Consider the following 20,151-nt stretch of genomic DNA (forward strand, 5'->3'; position numbering starts at 1 on the left):
GAACTCATGGTTGAGCAGAGGTGCTCCAAATACACTTACCATGCTGTATTTTCCATTGTCCATGTTTTATTCTTGTTCTAAAGTTTGCTTTAACAGGTTTGTATTAAAGTCACTATCATAACCGCCTTCTCAAGGGCAATTAGCGATGGGCAATAAACACTGGCCTGGCCAGCAAGGCCCACATCCCATAAATGAACAACAAAAAAATGTATTCAAGCTATTAGGTTCTGATATCTGTAGGTAAATGGCATAGTGTGGACCTAGCTTAATACAGATTCACAGAACTTGTTAGTTTAAATCCAGTTGGGGAAAACAAAATGACTTAAAAAAAACACATCCTACTCTCAATAATTCTACTAGTGTAAAAACAGTTGATTGTAGTTACCAGATGATGGAGGAACCCAAAGCCTAGTCAACTTCATCAGGTACCACCCTCTTAACTTAGACTTAAAGAATGGCTACAGTTTGATTCAATACAGAATCATAACTTCTATGACATAATAGCTGTAAAGAACATGAACAAAATTCTGCAGTAACCATTCTGTATTCCAGAACTGATTCTGCAGCCACTTCTGCAGAAACAGAAATAAATATCCAGAGAAAATCTAAGAAATGAATGCCTGGAAAAAAAACAAGCTAGATATCATCAACTTCCACCATCCTTTCATGAAGTCCTAAAGCATTTGTGGAAAAGAAATATGGACACAAGAAGAATGCTCTTGAATCACTCCTATTCACAAAGCAGAAGATTTCTTCACAAACAAGTTAAGGTGGGTTTCTTACCAATTTTACTGAAGGAAACAAATAGTGCATTTGGTCTATCAACACTCGTGATACACAGAGATCCCTCTGTGTCTGAACAAGAATTTAATTCTCCAAAGTTTCCAGATGACAACATTAACACCAGCAATCTTCATGAAGAAAGAGTATCTGCAAATTCATCATTAATATGTTCAGCTCATGTTGAAAGACATCCAACCCAGATGCTCCCTGGTATAAGAACTTACGGACATTTAGAATGGTTCCATTATGAATTGCCAGTACCGCTCTATCCCTCTTTCTGGGATGTTCTCACGAGCAAAGAAGTTCCTAAGTCCCTTGAACAAAGTTTGCCAGGAAATGAAATGAACATTAAAGGAAGCAGCAGCAACTGCATATCAGTTCCTCCAATTTTAACAATTTCCACAACTTACAAGTGTACCAACATTGTTCAAACAAAAACACAGAAGGTAACTCCATCTCCATTCCTCATAAATGACTATAAGTGTGTGAATTTTGAACCACCCCTGACGCCATACTGGAAGCAGGAGATCTTCATTCCACGCCCACTCAAAGAAGCAAAATATAAAATTCAATGGATTGTGCAGTACAAAAAGAATATAAAATAACCATAAACACTAAGTAAATCATGAGCAGATCTCTGGAAAACAAAAATATGGAGAAGTTCTAAAAATCAATATTTATTAAAAATTGCCAAGAAAAATGTCAAGAATACATAGATTTTACAACAGGCCAAAGAGTAATAGACTCCGTACCTTGTCAGAGGTTGTCCAATCCCTCCAGTCCAAATTTTATGCATTTTATTTTCACATGACTTTATAAATAATTACAATATGAATTCAATATAGAAGTTGTTAGGGAAAAAAATCAAGTTTCTTGCAGCTTCTGCTCCTGAGCATCATTTTCACTTGTAGGAATTTGCTTTATGTTTAGGCAGGAAACTGAAATTAGGAGGAACTGGTCCCAACAGCATTTCACTAAAATCAGGGTAAAATACACAAAATTTAGAATAAGTGATTATGTAGCTGTTAAGTTCATGCTTTTAAAAACACAAACGTTCAACCATCTTCTATAAAATGATAATTCCGCAAGAGCCAAATGAGAAAAATTACAGTGCCTCTTTTTTTTTTTAAGATGACAGGCTACTGTTGAGACAACTAGTTTAAAAAAAAAGATTACCTGGAGCTAAGCAATATATTGATATACTCCACTTCTATAGTAAGCATTTATAATTAGATCACAACCTAAAATGATCCAGGCAAGGACTTTACATGTCAAAAAGTCATTAAAAAAAGGTAACTGATTAATTCTTTAACATTTAAAGAGCATACGAGCTTACCTTATTTTGATCCAATCAGACACGTTGTGGCTAGCCATTAGAGTTTCCAAATAATCCCTGCCTAAATAATAAGGAGGCCTTTCATTAATTCTCTGTGGTATATGTTCTAGAAGACCTATTGGAATATACCTGGAACAAACAATAAACCGAGAAGAAAATTGTGGGTATATTTGTTAATGCCCAACAGACTACAATTGAAGGCAATGTTTCAATGTTAGTCTGCAGACTTTTCTTTTACCTGCATAAGAATGACAGCCACTCAAGGAGGAACTTTCTACTCTTCTCCACTCCCTGTGTATCAGATCCCCAATGCTCTAGCCCATAATTCCTAAAATCCTGTAGAATTTCAAATCTTTCTCGAGAGGAAATATCCCAGTGCCGTTGCTCTTTGATCTCAGTGAATATCCAAGGTTTGATCAGTGCCCCTCTGTAATTCAAAAGCCAAACATCATGTGAATTTTATAGCATTTGCTTCTTTTGCATCTCATAGAAAGTCACTTATGCAGCAGGAAAGAAAATTCATGTCAGCAGATATTTTATCTCCATTCCATCATTTATGCAGGCTACCTATTAGGGTCTATTGTAATTTTAAAAAAATAAGTTCAGAATCTGTCAAAACTGATGATGTTTAAACTAAAATCAACTTTGTTTTTATAATCAATGTTAGATAATGCCAAGCTGTCCTCACGTGTAAAAGTAGCATACTATTCGAAGTTTGGCATGTTTTTCATTCACCAAATTAAAATTCAGCCCAAAATACTTGATTTGGGGTTGAATTTTGACAAAAGTTTGGGGATGTTAGATGCCAAAATAATAAACTTTTGAACAAGTGAATAAAAAATGTTCAGCCAATTGTACTGCACCTCAAGGGTCCTTCAATAATATTCTTAGGGTAGCGAATAGTGAACAGGATAAAAATCCAGTTTCACAGTATCTGCTACTGTCTACGACTGTGTGACATTTTACTGCAATGTATTCTGTGCTCAGAATTGAAATCAATAAATTGAAAAAATCCTCATTAATGGATTTGTCATTTAAAAGCTCCATTCTACTCACTAACGGCTGTAGAAAAAGTGGATACATTGGTTGTGATCTAGATCCTGGCAAGGTCCCAGTGGGTTGAAAGATAACAAATGTAATAGTGCTACCCACAAAAGAGGGGAGAGAGGAAATGGCACTGAAGGCCAGTTAGTCTGACATCAATCACTACAACAATGATGGAATTCTGTTTTGTAAAGGATGACATAAGGAAAGTAGTGAGAAAGGATCTTGGTGTTAATATGGCAATCATCTTAACCAATTGGTAGTTAAACAGGTGATAGGCATTAATTATCCCAACTGAATAGAATAAAAAGGTACAGCTGGAACACTGTGTGGCAGTTACTAGCACTGAGGAAGAAAACAGCTTTAACCAAGAGACCAAAACACAGAGATAAAAACAAAAAAACTGCGGATGCTGGAAATCCAAAACAAAAACAGAATTACCTGGAAAAACTCAGCAGGTCTGGCAGCATCGGCGGAGAAGAAAAGAGTTGACGTTTCGAGTCCTCATGACCCTTCCACGAAGGGTCATGAGGACTCGAAACGTCAACTCTTTTCTTCTCCGCCGATGCTGCCAGACCTGCTGAGTTTTTCCAGGTAATTCTGTTTTTGTTTTAACCAAGAGACCTGCCTGGATTAATTCTTCCACCCACAACCACTTATTGTGAATAACACTTGGCTTTAAAAATCAGGAAGAAGAATCAGTATGGCTGGAGATTAGGAACAGCAAAGGGCAGAAAACACTGATAGGAATAGTTTATAGATCCCCCAATAGTACTGATGCCACTAGGCAGAGTATTAAGCAAGAAATAATTGGAGCTTAGCATAATAGCAATGTAATAATTGTGGGGTCTTTAATCTTCATACAGGCTGAACCAGTCAAGTTGGCAAAGATGGTCTTGAAAATGGGTTTGTGACAGTTGCCTGGAACAATATGTTGTGGAACTAACTAGAGTTAAAAGTATTTTTGATCTAGCATTGTGCAATGAGGCATGGTTAGTTAGTAATCTCTCAGTAAAAGATCCACTGGGAAATAGAGTTCATAATACAATTGAATTAAGTCTGAAAGAGGCATACTCCAATCCCAAACCAGTATCCTGAAGTTAAAGGGGAGACCTGGCTAAGGTTGACTGGGAAAACAGACTAAAAGGTATGGTGATAAATAAACAGTAGGAAACATTTAACAAAATGTTTCAAAATGTTCAACAAAAACACATCCCATTAAAAAACAAAAACTCAGCATGAAGTTTTCGTCCATAGTTTACTAGGGTAGTTAAAGATAGTATTAAATTAAAAGACAAGGCTTATAATTTGGCAAAGATTAGTCATGAAGCTGAGGATTGGGAGTATTTTAGAAACCAAAGAGTGACCAAAAGGTTGATTATTAAAAAAGGAAAAAAAGAGAGTAAACTAGCCAGAAATATTAAAACAAATTGTAAGAACATTTACAGGTATATAAAAAGGTCATCCCTATGGGGCAAAAATTATCACTGCAAATGAGGAAATGGCAGAGGCATCTTCACAGTAGAGGACGCAAGTTGCAAAGGGGAAATAGGGGCTAAGCAAAGTCTAAAGAGTGAGGGACTTAAGGTCATTAATATTAGCAGAGAAAAAGTATTGGAAAAACTTAAGGGACTAAAATCCAACAATTCCTCAGGAACTGATAGCCTTCTAGGGCTTGAAAAGAGGCAATAGTCAATTTATTGGTTATGATTTTGTGGAATTTTCTCGATTCTAGAATGGTCCCAGTGGATTTGAAGTTAGAAAATGTAACATTGCTATTTGAGAAAGGAGGGAGAGAGAAACAGGGAACTATAGACCAGTTGGCCTAACAGTAGTTATCTGGAAAATGCTCTAATTTATTAAGGAAATCTTAAAAATGCTCTTTTCCCATTCTTTAATGGGATGCGAGTGTCACCGGCAATGCTAGCATTTGACACTGATCCCCAATTGCTCTTAAAGTTATATATGTTCACAAAAAGTCAACATGGTTTTGAGAAAGACAAATCATGTTTAGAGTTTTTTGAGGATGTAACTAGTAGGGTAGATAAAGGGGAACCAGTAGCATACTTGGATTTCCAAAAGGTGCCCCAAAAATAAGGTTAATATGCAAGATAAGGGCTCATGGAGTTGGGGTAATGTGTGCATGGATAGAGGATTTGGTAATGGACAGGAAGCAAAGAGTAGTGATAAATGGGGCATTTTAAAGTTGGCATGTTGTAACTATTAGAGAGCTGCAAGAAACAGGGTTGGACCCTTAGCTATTTACAGTCTATATTACTAACTTAGATGAAGATGCAGAGAGTAATGTATCTAAGTTTGTTGATGATACAGAACTAGGTGGCAATGTAAGCTATAAAAAGGACCCAAAGAGGCTGCAAAGAGACATAGACAGATCAAGTAAGCTTGCAACAGGTGGTAGATGGAACATGATGTGGGGAAGTGTGAGGTTATTCTCTCTTTGGTAGTAAGAATAGAAAAACCAAATAGTTTTAGAAGGTGTGAAACTTGTGAATATTGGTGTTCAGAGGGAATTGAGTGCACTTACACAAGGAGAGCACAAAGTTAAGATGCAGGTACAGCAAGCAATTGGGTAAATGGCAAGTTGACCTTTATTGCAAGTGGACTGAAGTACAAGAATAAGGAAGTCTTGCCAGAATTCAGATCACACCTAGAATACTGTGCAGTTTTGGGTCTCCCTTTTAAGGAAGGATAGAATTGTCTTGGAGGCAGTACAGTGAAAGATCGATCACTAGATTGGTTCCTAGGACGAGCAGCTGAGTACATTGGGCCTATACTCTCTGAAGTTTAAAAGAATGAAAGGTGATCTCATTGAAACATATAAGATTGAGGATTTTGACAAGGTTGACATGGAGGTGATTTCCCTTGGCTGGGGACGGATGGAGGGGGAGAAAAGACTTGCATTTATTCAGCACCTTATGTGTCCTCAGCACACTGTAAAAGTGCTTTACAATGAAGCACTTTTGTAATGTAATCACTGTTACAGGATATGTGGCCGCCCATTTGCACACAGAAAGCTTCCACAAATAGCAATGTGATCACGATCATCTGTTTTTACTGATGTTGACTCAGAAATAAATGTGCCAGAACATTAGGAAGAACTTCCTTGCTCTTCTTCAATATTATTTGATCTTTTACATCCCCCTGAGTAGGATCGGAATCCCAACCAACTGGGAAATTAATGAAATAACAAATCCAGACACATGGACATGTTTTGACCTCATGTTTGGAAATCTAAACTACAAAAGCCCAGCTGCAGCCACCAGCACAGGGCTGGGCAGAAAGGGGTTAATTCAGTCATTTAGTAAAACCAGTGGTTCATCAAAAGGGTTTGGACATTGATTGCTATCAGAGTGTTTATAGTACTAGGGAAATGCCATTACCTGCCATTGACTCAAGCAATTAAGAGTCTGATTACCCAATACAATGGCACAAGGAATATGTCATCAATACAATAAACACAGGGAATGATGATGCCAATAAGGTCTGCACCACAAACAAACAATAATACTGGAATCTGGCATTGCAACTACAATTGGTTCCTCCCAAGACGAGGAATAGGGTCATTCAAACCTTCATCAACCCTGGAGCCAGATTACCTCAAGCAGCAGCAGAATTGTTCATACAATGAGAACTGGTAATGTTCATCTGGGATATATCTCCCACGGAAAAACCCTGTATTGTTTCAACTAGCAAGATTTGATCACATTCGTCGAAACTATACATGGAATAAACTAAGAGTGCTAACTACAGGATTTTGGAAATATGTTTGATACATCTGAGCTGAATTATTATAAAAAGGAGGGCATATCAAGAGTTTTTTGTTGCAGTCGAAAGGAGGGTCAGGGTTGATCACCTCGACTCAGGATCTACAATCAGCATTGGACAGACCAGCCGTGTTGGGGATTCCAAGTGGTTTCAGCCAAATCGTAGCGATATTGGTCTGAGGGTTTCAGGACAAGATGTAGTGCTTTGCCTGTATTTCGTAAGTTTTAAACCGAGTCGTAGTAACTTCATGGTGGGTTAGCTGGGAATTGGGGTAACAATTTCAATCAGCTGCAGGCAGTTTTGTACTGAGGGCACGTTGTTTTAACTTTGGGGGTTTTCCTGTGCTTGTGTTATTTTAATTAATCATAAAAGTATCTGTATTAGGGACAATAGTGGGTTCAATAAAATATAAAAACCTTGGTTGAGTTAACCTGGAGTACTGTGTACAGTTTTCGTCTCCTTACCTAAGAAAGGATATACTTGCCATAAAGGGACTGCAGCAAAGGTTCACCAGACTGATTCTTGGGTTGGCAGGATTATCATATGAGGAGAAATTGGGCCGACTAGGCCTGGATTCACTGGAGTTTAGAAGAATGATGGTGAACCTGCGGAATTTTCTACCACAGAAGGGTGTGGAGGTCAAGACACAATGTTAAATACATTGGAAATAGACAGATATTTGGACTCCAAAGGCATTAAGTGGTATGGGGTATGGGGAGAGTGCAGGAGTACAGCATTAAGATAGAGGATCAGCCGTGAACAAACTGACTGACAGAGCAGGCTTGAAGGGCCAAATGACCTACTCCTGCTCCTATTTTCTATATTTCTAAACACTGTCTATGTAATTTTGTTTTTTTATAAATCCTAAAGTCCACGAACCATTTAAAAAGGAGCAAAATCTCATTTAACATCTCATCTGAAAGATGATACCTCCAACAGTGCAGCACTCACGGAATAACTTTGCTGGAGTTTCAGCCTAGATTTTCGCATTCAAGTCTCTAGAAGACGTTACTAACTGAGTCACGGGTGATTGTAGGAAAACAACTACAGAATATGCGGAGAGGCTGTTTGCCCTGGCTGGGGAACCTAGAACTAGGGGTCACAGTCTGAGGATAAGGGATTAGTCACTTAGGACTGAGATGATGAGAACTTTCTTCACTCAGAGGGTTGTGAATCCTTAGAATTCTCTATCCCAGAGAGCTATGGATGTTTAGTAAAATCAAGGCTGAGATTGATACATTTTTGGACTCCAAAGGAATCACGGGATAAAGGGAGTGGGGTGGAGTGGGGTGGAGTGGGGTGGGGTAGGGTGGGGTAGGGTGGGGTAGAGTGGGGGAGGAAAGTGAAGCAGCTGCCCAAGACATTTTTTTAATCCTAAAAGCAAAATAACATTTGCTAGAAATCTGCAATAAAACAGAAAAGGTCAGGCAGCATCTGTAGAGAGAAAGAGTTAGCGTTTCAGGTTGATGTACTGATGAAACGCCATCAATCTGAAATGTTAACTCTGTTTCTCTGTACAGATGCTGCATGATCTGCTGAGTATTTACAGCAATTTGTTTTTATTTTTACTGTACGATGGAGCAGGCTTAGGGGATGTACAGCCTACTCAGCTCCTATTTTATGTTAAAATATCATCACTTCTTCTGGCCTCTACTCTCACCTTAAAAGAGTGGAATATTTCTGTGTATAAATAAAAATCCATGCATTATATAGTTGAGAACAGAAAGCAATTCCATCTGAGGTCCAAAAAGTCAATTTAGCCATCATATGAACTATACAAACCAGGAATTGACCTGCCAACATGCTAATTGGATCAATTAGAGCAGGGACTCGTGCTCTTATCCGCCATCAAAACTCTTCTGCCTGGCTTTCAAGTTCATGTATAGGGGACCAGACTCATTGATATCACACAAAAAAAAATCTTAAAGTAGCTAGTACTTGTGTATTTCCTCTAACCCACATATCCAGAGGAAAATAATAGTCTAGTCCTATCAACTATGAGACACAAGAATAATCTCAGCTAATAGCTAGGTTCTGGCATCAAATCTTGCTCACTCAGAACTGCCAGTGTGGAGGAAGATGGGTACCTTTATTTGGGGTGATTTTAATGGGAAAGAAGCTCTTCTAATTTCAGAATTGCATGAACAGCCTTAAAATAATTTAACAAGACAGCCTAACTCTTCCTTACAGTTTCTAATAAGGTTAACCATCTTGGATAACCTCCTACTCAATTTATTTGATATTTTTCTGACAACTTCAATTAATTTCCCCTGTCAGAAGTAGGTGTTTGAAAGCTTCCAACTTTATTCCCAACTTGTAAATAAACCAAATCATGTAGCCTGGTACTTTGTGTTCTACATCCAGAAACTTCTGAATTCCAAACACACTAAATAGATGAGCATAGTTTCTGTAATGCATGCGCACGCACTTAATGAAAGTGGTGTAATGGTACTTTCAGAAGGGCAAGGGAAATAACGTGCATCTGAACTTCAGTTGAAATTCTAATGCAGAAAAGTGACACATTCTATTTCTGCATAGATTACACACCTTGCAATCATAACTCCAGAAACATTAGTTGTTGCCTTAGCTCTGTTGGCATCTTCGAATGACAGTATATCGCCATTTCCTGTGAAAAATTAATATTTTGGTTACATACAGAGAACTGATCTATAAACAAGTAATGCAAGCTTTTTAATTAGTTTGCACTGGCAAAGTACTGTAGTAACTGCTACAGCAGATTGCAAGCCTGTTGGAACCACTACTGTCACCTATAAAGAACTTAATTTTGCAACCAGAAATCTATAAACACTGGCATAAAATTATTTTTTCCCCTCTCCATTCAGATAAAGCTCCCATATAGGTATACTCTTGATGCCATGTCACCGACTTAAACAGAATATACACATACTACTGAATTAGTATTTTGTTCATTTGTTAAACGAAGGTTTGGAGGAGACAACTGTACATCTGAAAACTTCTAAAATCAGGGACTATACTAAATTATAGAGTCTCAGCTATGAAGAGGTGGACATGCTGATCTATGCAAGGATATATGGAAAACTAAATTGAATCTATTGAAAGCTGAATAAAGCATGTTGTACATTGCCAGTCATCTGAGTTAAGGTTCATTAATTGTGTCTGGAGAGCATCACAGGGATCAGATTTTGATTGAGGCATTTCTGAAAGTACTCAGTGCTCCTTTACATAAATGATATTGTGCTTTTGGCAAACTCAGACAAGCTGGTGCACTATTAACTTAAACAATTAACTTTTTTTTTATTCACTCATGGGATGTGGGCATCGCTGGTTAGGCCAGCATTTATTGCACATCCCCAATTACCCTTGGGAAGGTGGTGGTGAGCTGCCATCTTGAACCACTGCAGTCTATGTGGTGTATGTACACCCACAGTGCTGCTGGGGAGGAAGTTCCAGGATTTTGACCCAGTGACAGTGAAGAAACGGCAATATGTTTCCAAGACTAATGCCAGTAATGGGCAGGTTGTCCTGTGAGGGAAGGTTGGACAGGTTAGGCTTGTATCCAGTGGAGTTTAGAAGCCTAAGAGGTGACGTAATTGAAACCTTTAAGATCCTGAGGAGTCTTGACAGGGTGGGTGTGGAAAGGATGTTTCCTCTTGTGGAAGAACCTAGAACTAGGGGGTCACTGTTTAAAAAGAAGGGGATCAGTCATTTAAGCCAGAGATGAGGAGAAATTTTTTGAGGGTCGTGAATCTTTGCAATTCTCTTCCTCAAAAGGTGATGGAAACAGAGTATTTGAATATATTTTAAGGCAGAGCTAGATATATCCTTGATTTAAAAAGCGGGTGAAAGATTATCGGGGGTAGGCAGGAATGTGGGATTGAGGTTACAATCAGGTCAGCCATGATCATCTTGAATGACAGAGCAGGCTCGAGGGGCTGAAAGGCCTGCTCCTAATTCAGATAATAACAAAAAACTGTGGATGCTGGAAACCCAAAACAAAAATAGAATTACCAGGTAATTCTGTTTTTGTTCTACTCCTAATTCGTATGTTCGTAAATCAGAATGGCGAGTGGCTTGGAGGAGAACTTGCAGGTGGTGGTGTTCCCATGTGTCTTTCTAGGTGGTAGTGGTCGTGGGTTCGGAAGGTGCTGTCTAAGCAGCCTTGGTGTGGAAATTGGCAGCAGATGCTCCAAAGCATATTACAGCTTTGTAGATCAAGAATTGACAACCAAATTATTGATTGGAAGATACAAGGGAGCTCTGATGCAGTTGTTGATTCACATTTGAACCTGGGTGTCATAAATTAAATCTCAACACAGTCCTTTGACACCACACTAAAAAGGAGGAAAAAAAAGAGTTCTTTGATGTTTATTTAGCACCAGCAGAACAAGTCACTTTGTGGCTTACAAGACATGCCCAAATAGTTCTCCTTCATACTTCAGAACTCCAACACATGCCATACTAGGGCATTCTCAAGCATGTGTGTGAGATATGGTACTAAGGGGGCAGCAGCTGCAGAGAAAAAAGGGCTGCAGCCTACAGCAACATGCCACTAAGCACTCCACAAAGAGAGTCAGTGGGCAAGCCCATTTACCAAAATAGCTATGGATTAAACAGTTGGTGATGAGCAAGGCCGGTTGTAGCAGTAAACTTAGACATCAAGTGGGGGGAACAATGCAAGCTGTGCAATGTAGGTCCTTCCACTATTTTGAAGGCAGGTGTTCATTGTACAGTTAATGAAGAAATTCTTAAACATTGCAATGACAGTTACTAGAGGATGTCATCTGGAGTCTGCATGCCAGATCACAGACCCCTATCCAGGGATAGATGCCTACCTTTATTGTAGTTCCCTATACAAGATGTTCCTCACCTCAGTTATTTACAAATGAAAAGGAAGTGTCACTCTGGACTGCTCTTATATTTGTCATTTCAGGAACAAATGCAGTCTGAGCACAAGAACTGTAAAAACTAGGCAATTAAAAAAAATAATCTAAACTTACCAAACAATGGCATTGGATTAGCCAATTGAGCGCAGTAATCTATGTACTCCCAGTCTGATAATTTAGTGTAACGCTGCTCTCTAGATCTGCCATGAAGCTAAAGGAACGTGAACAGAAAATCTTAACAATAGGAAATGCCATAATCGTATTTCTGATGCACAGTAAGCAACTACTTTAATCACATTGTGCAAAAATGTTTTTGGGCATTACAAATGCTGTCAAAGCTCTAAAATCCGCATGTGCACATAGTTATGGAGTAAATCTGTACACACGCAGTGAACACCCACTGGAAGAATGTAGAGCAGTTAGGTCATGACACCAATCAGTGTGCAACGCTGATTTGAAGCCAGTGGTATCATTTTGACGTTCAACACACCTGCTAATACCCTCCCAATATCACACAACAGAACATGCAAGATGGACCCACCAACCCAACCAGTGCTATTTAAAGGGATCAATAACTACTTATTAATAGTTGCTAGTTGACTTCTTTTGGCTGTTGCTACAATTCTACAAGTATTTAGGACTTTCTAGCATTGCTTCAATTTGTAAAATTCTACAATGAGAGGTATGGCAGGTGCTGAAGGAAATTTTTCTGACTTAAAAGGTTTCTGCACCAGTTGCTCCCAGATATAGGTGCACTAGCAGGCATTTCCCTTGGAAAACTGCATGGCTTGTTGGATGAACAGAACCATGCAAAGCAACACAAGTTGCTCTCCAGGAGATCATATTCGCCCAGGGTATTAAAGGAATAATTCTCTTAGCAATTAACAGTGAATGAGATGTTATACATCAATAAGGATGCCCTCACTGCAATGTCACCAGCTGCAGCCAAAGTTGCAAACTCAGGCAAGGACCACATTACCTATGAAGGTAACTGTGGCCATGAACTTGTGTATGTCTGGCTCTTTCCAGGAATTTGCAATATGTTGCAGGTTACTGTCCTCTTTTGTGTAATGGAAGTCACTGAGGCTTTCTATTCAAAGAAACCTAACTACATTTCATTCTCTCTTGCTGGAGAGCAGCAAGCATAGTGGCTTTTCTAGGATTGCAGGCTTCCCCATGGTGCTACTGACTGCATGCACATCAGAGTGTTGTTAGTCAATGCTTCCCTCCCCTTGAGCAGAGCCAAAAAGGGATTCCACTACCTCAATGTCCAGCTGGTGTGCGACTATAGGCAGCAACTCATTCAGGTCAATGCCTGGTATCCTGGTAGCAGCAATGATGTCTTCATTCTACAGCAGTCTGCTACGTCAGCTGTATTTGAGCCACGTGGGCAAGCCAAAGGATGGCACTGGGCGACAGGAGCTATCTGCTGACAGCAGTTCCTCTGCCTGGAGGAACCCAGCAGTGCTCAGCAGTGCAGGTGCCAAGGTTTGAGGGGTTCTGCTGCATACTGAACAGCCTTGCCATCCTGAGGGTTTTAGCCCTTGCCCACAACTATCAGGACAGAAGCTGAGGAGCAAGGGGAAGGGAGGAGGCAACCTATGCAACCCCCTTCTTCCTGGGCTGTCTGTGAACTCATTCCCCATTCACCAGTAATCCCACACCTTACCTTTCTTCTGTCACTGATCATCATGGTATATGGTTGACCACAATGCAAAAATTGCAAGCTACCACAAAATAACATTCCAAGTTAAATGTATTAATCAAACCATGCCATATTGCATAGAAACTTCAACTAATCATCCTTGTGCATTCCCTTAGTGCCTGTCATTTGTGCCTTTACCTGTCCTAGTGCTCCTATATCATACTTCCCCAGTTGGTGCAGCCTGCAAGACAGGAGGTGCTGATTTTCAGTGGGGATGACTGCAGATAGCCATGGAGGACCATCATGAGCAGCTCTGGGCCTGGAAGGCCTGGCTATGGACTGTTTCATCTCCGCATTGACAGCAGCAGTCTGCACTTGCTGCCTGACTGGCAACAGTCAAAAGACAAATGCTGTCTTCCCGAGGGTATAACAGGCTTGTGTTCCACTGAGCCACAGCCACTTCCCTGGGGTGGCACCTCAGTGATCCTAGTGATCTGTTGGAGGAAAGATTGGTGGACGGCTGCAACATCCAGCAAGCCCCTTTGCAGACTGTAAACCATAGCTATGACAAAAGTCTGAGCTTCAACTGCAGCATCCAGACTTTGGGTGGATGCTGCACTGGAAGCTGCAACACCAGCCATGATGCTTGGGTCGAATCAAGTTGTCTATCACTTTCATGCTGGAAAGGCTGGTCTCTAAGCTCTGTGCCAAGTTGATGCTGGACACACTGTGCTCCTTGATAATGATTGCAGGCTTTGAAATACATTAAGGTAAGGTTGTGGTGCAGGGAGGGGGAGAAAGTAAGAGATGCATGCTCATAAATTAGAAGCCCATGGGATGCAGTGGAGGTTAGTGAAAAGGAACATGGAATGGAGATACTGTCACCTTCAGTGGTTTCAGCCCCACTGCTGGCCACAGCCTCAGCAGTGCCCCCTCCATGCTCCATCTTCTCCATGGGTGTTAGAACATGCAAGCACTCATATCCTCCTCCTACCCCAGTTGTGTGCCACTTCTCCTGCAGGAGACAGAAGTGTGTCAGTGCAAACAGTTTAGCTGTTATGGCCATCATGACTGAAAAGCTAGCACCTTGTGTGTTAAATTTGCAGCAGTGCATGAGGCTGAAGTGAAGCAAATGCATATTAGATAAGAATCCTGTTTGCTAGAGATTGTTGGTAACTGAGTGGGGTGTGCTGATTTGGGCAATGACTGAGGCTACTGTTACAGTTGGTACGATATGGCATTTGAAGATGTATCCACTGCCTTGGCTACTTCTATAAGATCATTTAACTTCTTGCAGCACTCCATGTAGGTACTTTCAGCCTGACTCCTAGCATTGACCTCCATTGCTATCAGCTCCCACTGCCTTTTGACTAAATCTTCAAGGCCCCTTTTCCCTTCAGTCCAATGTCCAAAAACCCCTTGGAGCCTGCTCTCCACCCTGCTCTGCTATTCATTACAGATCAGATTCTCTTCCACCATGATTTCGATGTCTGCTCCAGCCACAATGCGCCTCCTCTTTAAGAAGTGCAAGGTAGTTATAAGCAGTGCTAGTAACTCACGATATAGACCTCTGCGTGATACATCCACCCATGACCAGTGTGGTTAGTGCTACCTAGAGGCAGGAATCATTAAAACAAGCAGGCAGCACAAAGCTGAAATGCTGTTTGCACTGCAATCAACAGACAATAGTCACTTGCACATGGTGATCGCTGCCCCCATTTTCAGTGCCTATCCAGCTTAGATTTAAAATCACTTTATAGTGTTAAGGAAGGCATCAATTGTAAGTGATCCTACAAACAAAAGTTCACTTTTCTTCTCTTCACTAATCCTACCTTCTGTTATTCACATAGAGGATACTTCCTTCATTTGAAAATGAGGGTATACAGGGAGCAATTATAGGCCTTCAACTCATTTCCAGTTTGGACGGAGGCAAACTTTGCCTAATGATTACAGTGTACAATTAAGCAAAAGCTATTAATTCACCATCTTTAGTACTGATTATATAGCTTCTCTGCAATGAGGAAACCAAAACTACTTATACTTTTTCTAGTTGCAGATTTTAAACTTTCAATTCACTGAACACCAATCATATAATGAAGATAATTTAAATGGTTCACTACAGTATACACCAATAAGAATAGAGTAGTAGGGCCTCAGTAGCTTATTAGCATCAAGGCTTTACTAATGTTGTGTACTAGAAATATTATTTGACAATGTAATTTTTATGTAATTTACTGAACAGTTGGAAATATTTACATCCGTAGTATTTTAAGGAACCAAGCAATGAAAGCACACAAGCTGCTTTGTTTTAACCTTGTTTCAGCCTGGAGTCTCTGGTCATGCAAATAATATCAAGTTATAATCTTCCAATTGTGTTTAAGTATCTCTCTGGCACTTTTATCATGAGTCTCTTCCCTGCCTAGCTGTTGAATAAGTTGCCCTCAAGCTAAACATTAGTTAGAATTGCAATTCCCAAATTTCTGTCAATATATCCCCTGCTTGACTCCCTGGCACTTGTGAAATTAAAGCCCGAATTCAAGGGTCAGTGAGCAGAGTATATGTTGACTGCAGGACAGATTGTGGTAACTTCTTCCATGCTCAAGCTAGCTAGGAAATGGACAACATTAGCAGTTTAAATAGGTTCTTGATTAAAAGTAAAATGCTAATGAATGGGAGGAACACACTGGAGATTCTAACAATTAATGCAATTTTTTTTTTTTAGGAAAAAATAACTAATTTTACAAATTTAGAACAAATTGACAAGCCTATTCACTCCAAATCGACAAGCCAATAAGCTAAGGGGAAAAAAAAATCCAAATTAAACCAGGTCATTTGACCTCACAATACAATTTAGGGGCTATTTGCAGCTCTCCTTCACCAGCTGAGGTTCTCAGTAGACTGGCTACAGCATGTGCCTCTGGGCTGTATTCATAGCTTGTCTGAAAGGTGTTAACTCAACTGAGATTTAGAAGGATTCCCTATAGCTTTCTTTCTCTCCAGTGGAAAATGGCAGAAAAATTCTCCAAAGATCAGGGTTAGTTTTGCTTCCACACAGCAAGTAAAAGGACCCTATTAGAATAAATTAATAGCCCTACAGTTTTTGTTTTACCCCCTTTTTTTTGTGTGAAAATGCCTGGCAACTGTCCATACTGAAATGACTGAAATCCAGAATTCACTGCGTGAACAAACTACACAGCATGTCTCTTGCCAATGCAAGATGGCTTCCGATACCCATCTGCATATGCGCAGAAAACCAATGACATCATTTGGAGGAGACACAGTGGTGGTTAGATCTTATGCAGATCCTGAAGCCATTCACCCAGTTTGAGCCCCGCTGCAGCCGGGCAGTCCAGGCTCTGCCTTCCCACAGTTTTCAGAGAGCAGGATAGGGAAGAGGAGAGGCTTCTCTGCCACCCCGTGATGGGCACAATTTTGGATGACAACTTCCATATCCAGCATTTGCAGCTCCTGGGCTTCTTCCCAGTGACAGGCCTGGATTAAGGGGAAGATGCCCAGAGTTGGAGATTCAGAAACTGCAGGGAGGCTGCGCCCCAACTGCCTGGTCGCCGTGGGGCTCAGAAACTGGATGAATGGTTTCAGAGTTCGAATAAGAGCCAACCAGAAGAAGCCCCAGAGCTGCAAACCTGGGATATGGAGGTTGTAATCTGGGATTGCGGCTGTCACCGGGTGGATCAGAAACCTCCCCATCCCAATCCCTGGCTCCATTCCTCCTTTCCGCCCCACCTACTGTTTGATAAGCATCTCTGCTCCTGATCACTGACAACTCTGTCGCTTGCAATAAGTAAAACAGCACAACTTCACATGCATGTCATTGCCAGCAAAAGCAGCCTAAACTATATCACTGCATTCTGTCGCTCATGGTACAGCATTCTTCAGCACGACCCTTAAGCGAAATATTTGGTTGAGACTATGATCTGCAATAGTAAATTAGTAGCACTGCTCTTTGCAAATGATAAATTATCTAATTATATTTATGGCAATTGTTAATCAGGTTTTAACAAAGTAATTGACTTCACAGCCTCAAACTGTAAATTTCGTAATAACCACATGGCAAATTGAGATGTTAGGTCAGATCTTCCGGAGCCAACAGCAGCAAATATTGATGTGTCCATCACTGTTAAACTTTACAACCCAACGAAGTCCTGACATGATCTGTAATTTGTGTTTTAAAAGACACTGTCCCTTGAAGGGTTAATGCAGGACTCCGATTGCTATTCCTGGAAAAAGCATCCTTTTTTCAGAAAGGGTAATTAAGCAGTTGTAAAAAAAAGGTAAACCTCTTGACCTTGGGGGTCATATTGGCTTTATGGCTCTGAAAAAGAACAATGCCTGGAATGGTGTTTTTAAAAAGTGAGCTTTGGTTTTGCTTTAAGAGAAGGACCAATTGCTTGAGAAGGATGGCAGTAGCTTTTTTGCAGTCCAGAGCTGGACGTGAATGTAAGCTGCTCCTAAGTTGCCACATGCTGGGTTAGAGCACTGTGTTCCTCGAGCCCACCTGAAAAGCAGTGCGAGTCACTGACTTTTTCATGGAGCACTGCTGAGAGACCAACCATATAAACTGGATGCCATTTCAAGATCTCCACCATCTAGCCTTTGAACCACTGACTTTTAACCTTTTGGCAGAATTCCTCCATTTCTATTTTTATTTCATTGCTTTAATATGAGTATATGTTTGTGCCTGTGTGAGAGACAGAGAGAGACTTACGGTATCTCAAAGAGTAATTAGTATAATTCCATACTCTCAGTTGGTAAGTTTTGCCTTTCTATTTGGCAAGACTGGTTTTAGAATAAACAAATAAGTTTGTTGTTTATTGAAAGAAGACTGGTTAAAGTCTCTTTTATTCTGAGTACGAGTAGTGAAGGTAAATAATTGGCCATTTTGGTGAGTGAATTGAATATTTAAACTAACGTTGCAACTGTGGAGTAGTGGGGCTAGATCAACTGCGCACTCCTCCCATCCGGGTCATAACACAATCCAACCTACCGCCCGACCAGACTACCTAGCCCCCAACCTGACAGCCCACTCCAACTACCCGCACCCCACCCACTCACTGATAACCTTTAAGATCTTTAAACACTTAACCAAATACAGCAGCTGATGTCATTAAAAGGTGGCATGTCTTCTGCGTTGTTCCTCTTCACCAGCACTCCCTGTGGATGGCTGTACTGAAGCATTGCTGCCATAGCCAGGACAAGACCATCCAGCTGGAAGGGCACAAAAAAAGATAGGATGCAATCTTCGCAGTGCCAATCACCCCAACATTGCTGCTGACCAAAAGATCTGGGCCATTTTGTTGTGTACTTGATCTTCTGCTTTAAAAGTCTCGCTGCTAACTGGTAAACAGAAAACACAAAATAACTGGCAAAAGAACAGTGCTTGATAACACTTACTGTAATGAGGGAAAGCCCACAATCTCTAAGGTTAGGTATTATTTTGTGGGCAATGTTGACCTTTTCATGTACACCAGTCCTTATTTTTGCAGTCAATGGAATATCCAATACCTACAGCAAGTTAAGGCACAATCAACTTTAGTTTCATGTAACAAAGTGGGAAGCATATTGATATTAATGAATTGTAGGTCTATAGAAGCTACTTACAGAATCCATTCCTTTCACAATATGTTCCAACTTGTTCAAACGATTCATTAGACCACAACCACCTCCCTGTGAAGAGTGGATAATTTGAAGAATATTTTAAAACTATTTTTAAAATATTCACAAACTTAAGGTCAGAAGCAAAATTTACCCATAATTTCTAAAGCATGTTGCATGTTTACAGGTTAGATTAAAAAAACAAACTGGAAACATTAATCTAAAACTCAATTCTACTTGCACAGATGATCACATAAGATTTAAAGTTTACATCTGTTGAACAATATTAGGTTTGTTAAAAAAAAAAGTTGCAGAATAATTTTGCTAACTGAAAGAGATAAAATGTACATCTTCACTTCCAAAATGGATGCATGAAAATTGAATGGATTGTGTTTTGAGCAGACATTCTGCTTTGCCAGATTACAGGTTACCTACATATTTTGTGAAAACAAAAATGAAGAAATGTATATTTATATAAAACATCCCTCGTGACAAAATATCTCAGGGAGGAGTAAAACAACTCACCTTGTGATATACTAGATCTATTGGGCATCCCACGTTAATGTCAACAAAGTCTACATCTATGTTCTGGTTCAGAAGCTCAGCACATTTTGTCATGGTGTCAGGAAACGCTCCCTCTAGCTGTAAAAAGTAATACACTTTAACTGCAAGTAAAGATATTTATTCCATATACTTTTGTTGGAACAAAAGAATATTCCAACAGATCTCACTAAAAATGTATTTGATTTTTTACAATAAACATAAGATGACTTTAAATAAAGTGTCATCAATCAAGATAACAATTCCTGAAACCTTTTTATAAAAATGAATGGCATTAATATCTGGGAAATTGGTCGAGGCACCTCACCTGTAAAGTGCCTGAAACAAAATTGAATTGCTTTTTCTCCACTTGACAGTTCCCAGTAAAATGACATTACAAACGGGTGTGGATGTATTTTGCACACTTAGAGAATTACAGGTGCAAAATGGTCTCTCTCCATTTGGACAAGTAGTACAACAATAGTCTAAGTGCTAAAACAGTTCAGTTGCTTTGCTGTACCAAAGCACTGTAAGTAGCT

General features: G+C 39.9%; 1 protein-coding gene across 3 annotated transcripts in view; it reads right to left on the reverse strand.

The window, feature by feature from the left end:
* Window positions 1-1,447: 1,447 nt before the first annotated feature.
* Window positions 1,448-20,151, reverse strand: part of dus3l (dihydrouridine synthase 3-like (S. cerevisiae)) — a 53,970-nt gene continuing 35,266 nt past the window's right edge. For all 3 annotated transcript variants that reach the window (XM_041184631.1, XM_041184629.1, XM_041184628.1), the window contains exons 7-14: window positions 19,598-19,714; window positions 19,079-19,144; window positions 18,872-18,982; window positions 11,929-12,025; window positions 9,497-9,575; window positions 2,358-2,546; window positions 2,120-2,248; window positions 1,448-1,757 (exon numbers count right to left, since the gene is read on the reverse strand). In XM_041184631.1, coding sequence (XP_041040565.1) covers window positions 1,685-1,757; window positions 2,120-2,248; window positions 2,358-2,546; window positions 9,497-9,575; window positions 11,929-12,025; window positions 18,872-18,982; window positions 19,079-19,144; window positions 19,598-19,714 — 861 coding nt within the window. In that variant the 3' untranslated portion in view covers window positions 1,448-1,684. The remainder of the gene's footprint in view (window positions 1,758-2,119; window positions 2,249-2,357; window positions 2,547-9,496; window positions 9,576-11,928; window positions 12,026-18,871; window positions 18,983-19,078; window positions 19,145-19,597; window positions 19,715-20,151) is intronic.

Source organism: Carcharodon carcharias, chromosome 3 (genome assembly GCF_017639515.1).
Source record: "Carcharodon carcharias isolate sCarCar2 chromosome 3, sCarCar2.pri, whole genome shotgun sequence".
Lineage (NCBI taxonomy): Eukaryota > Metazoa > Chordata > Chondrichthyes > Lamniformes > Lamnidae > Carcharodon > Carcharodon carcharias.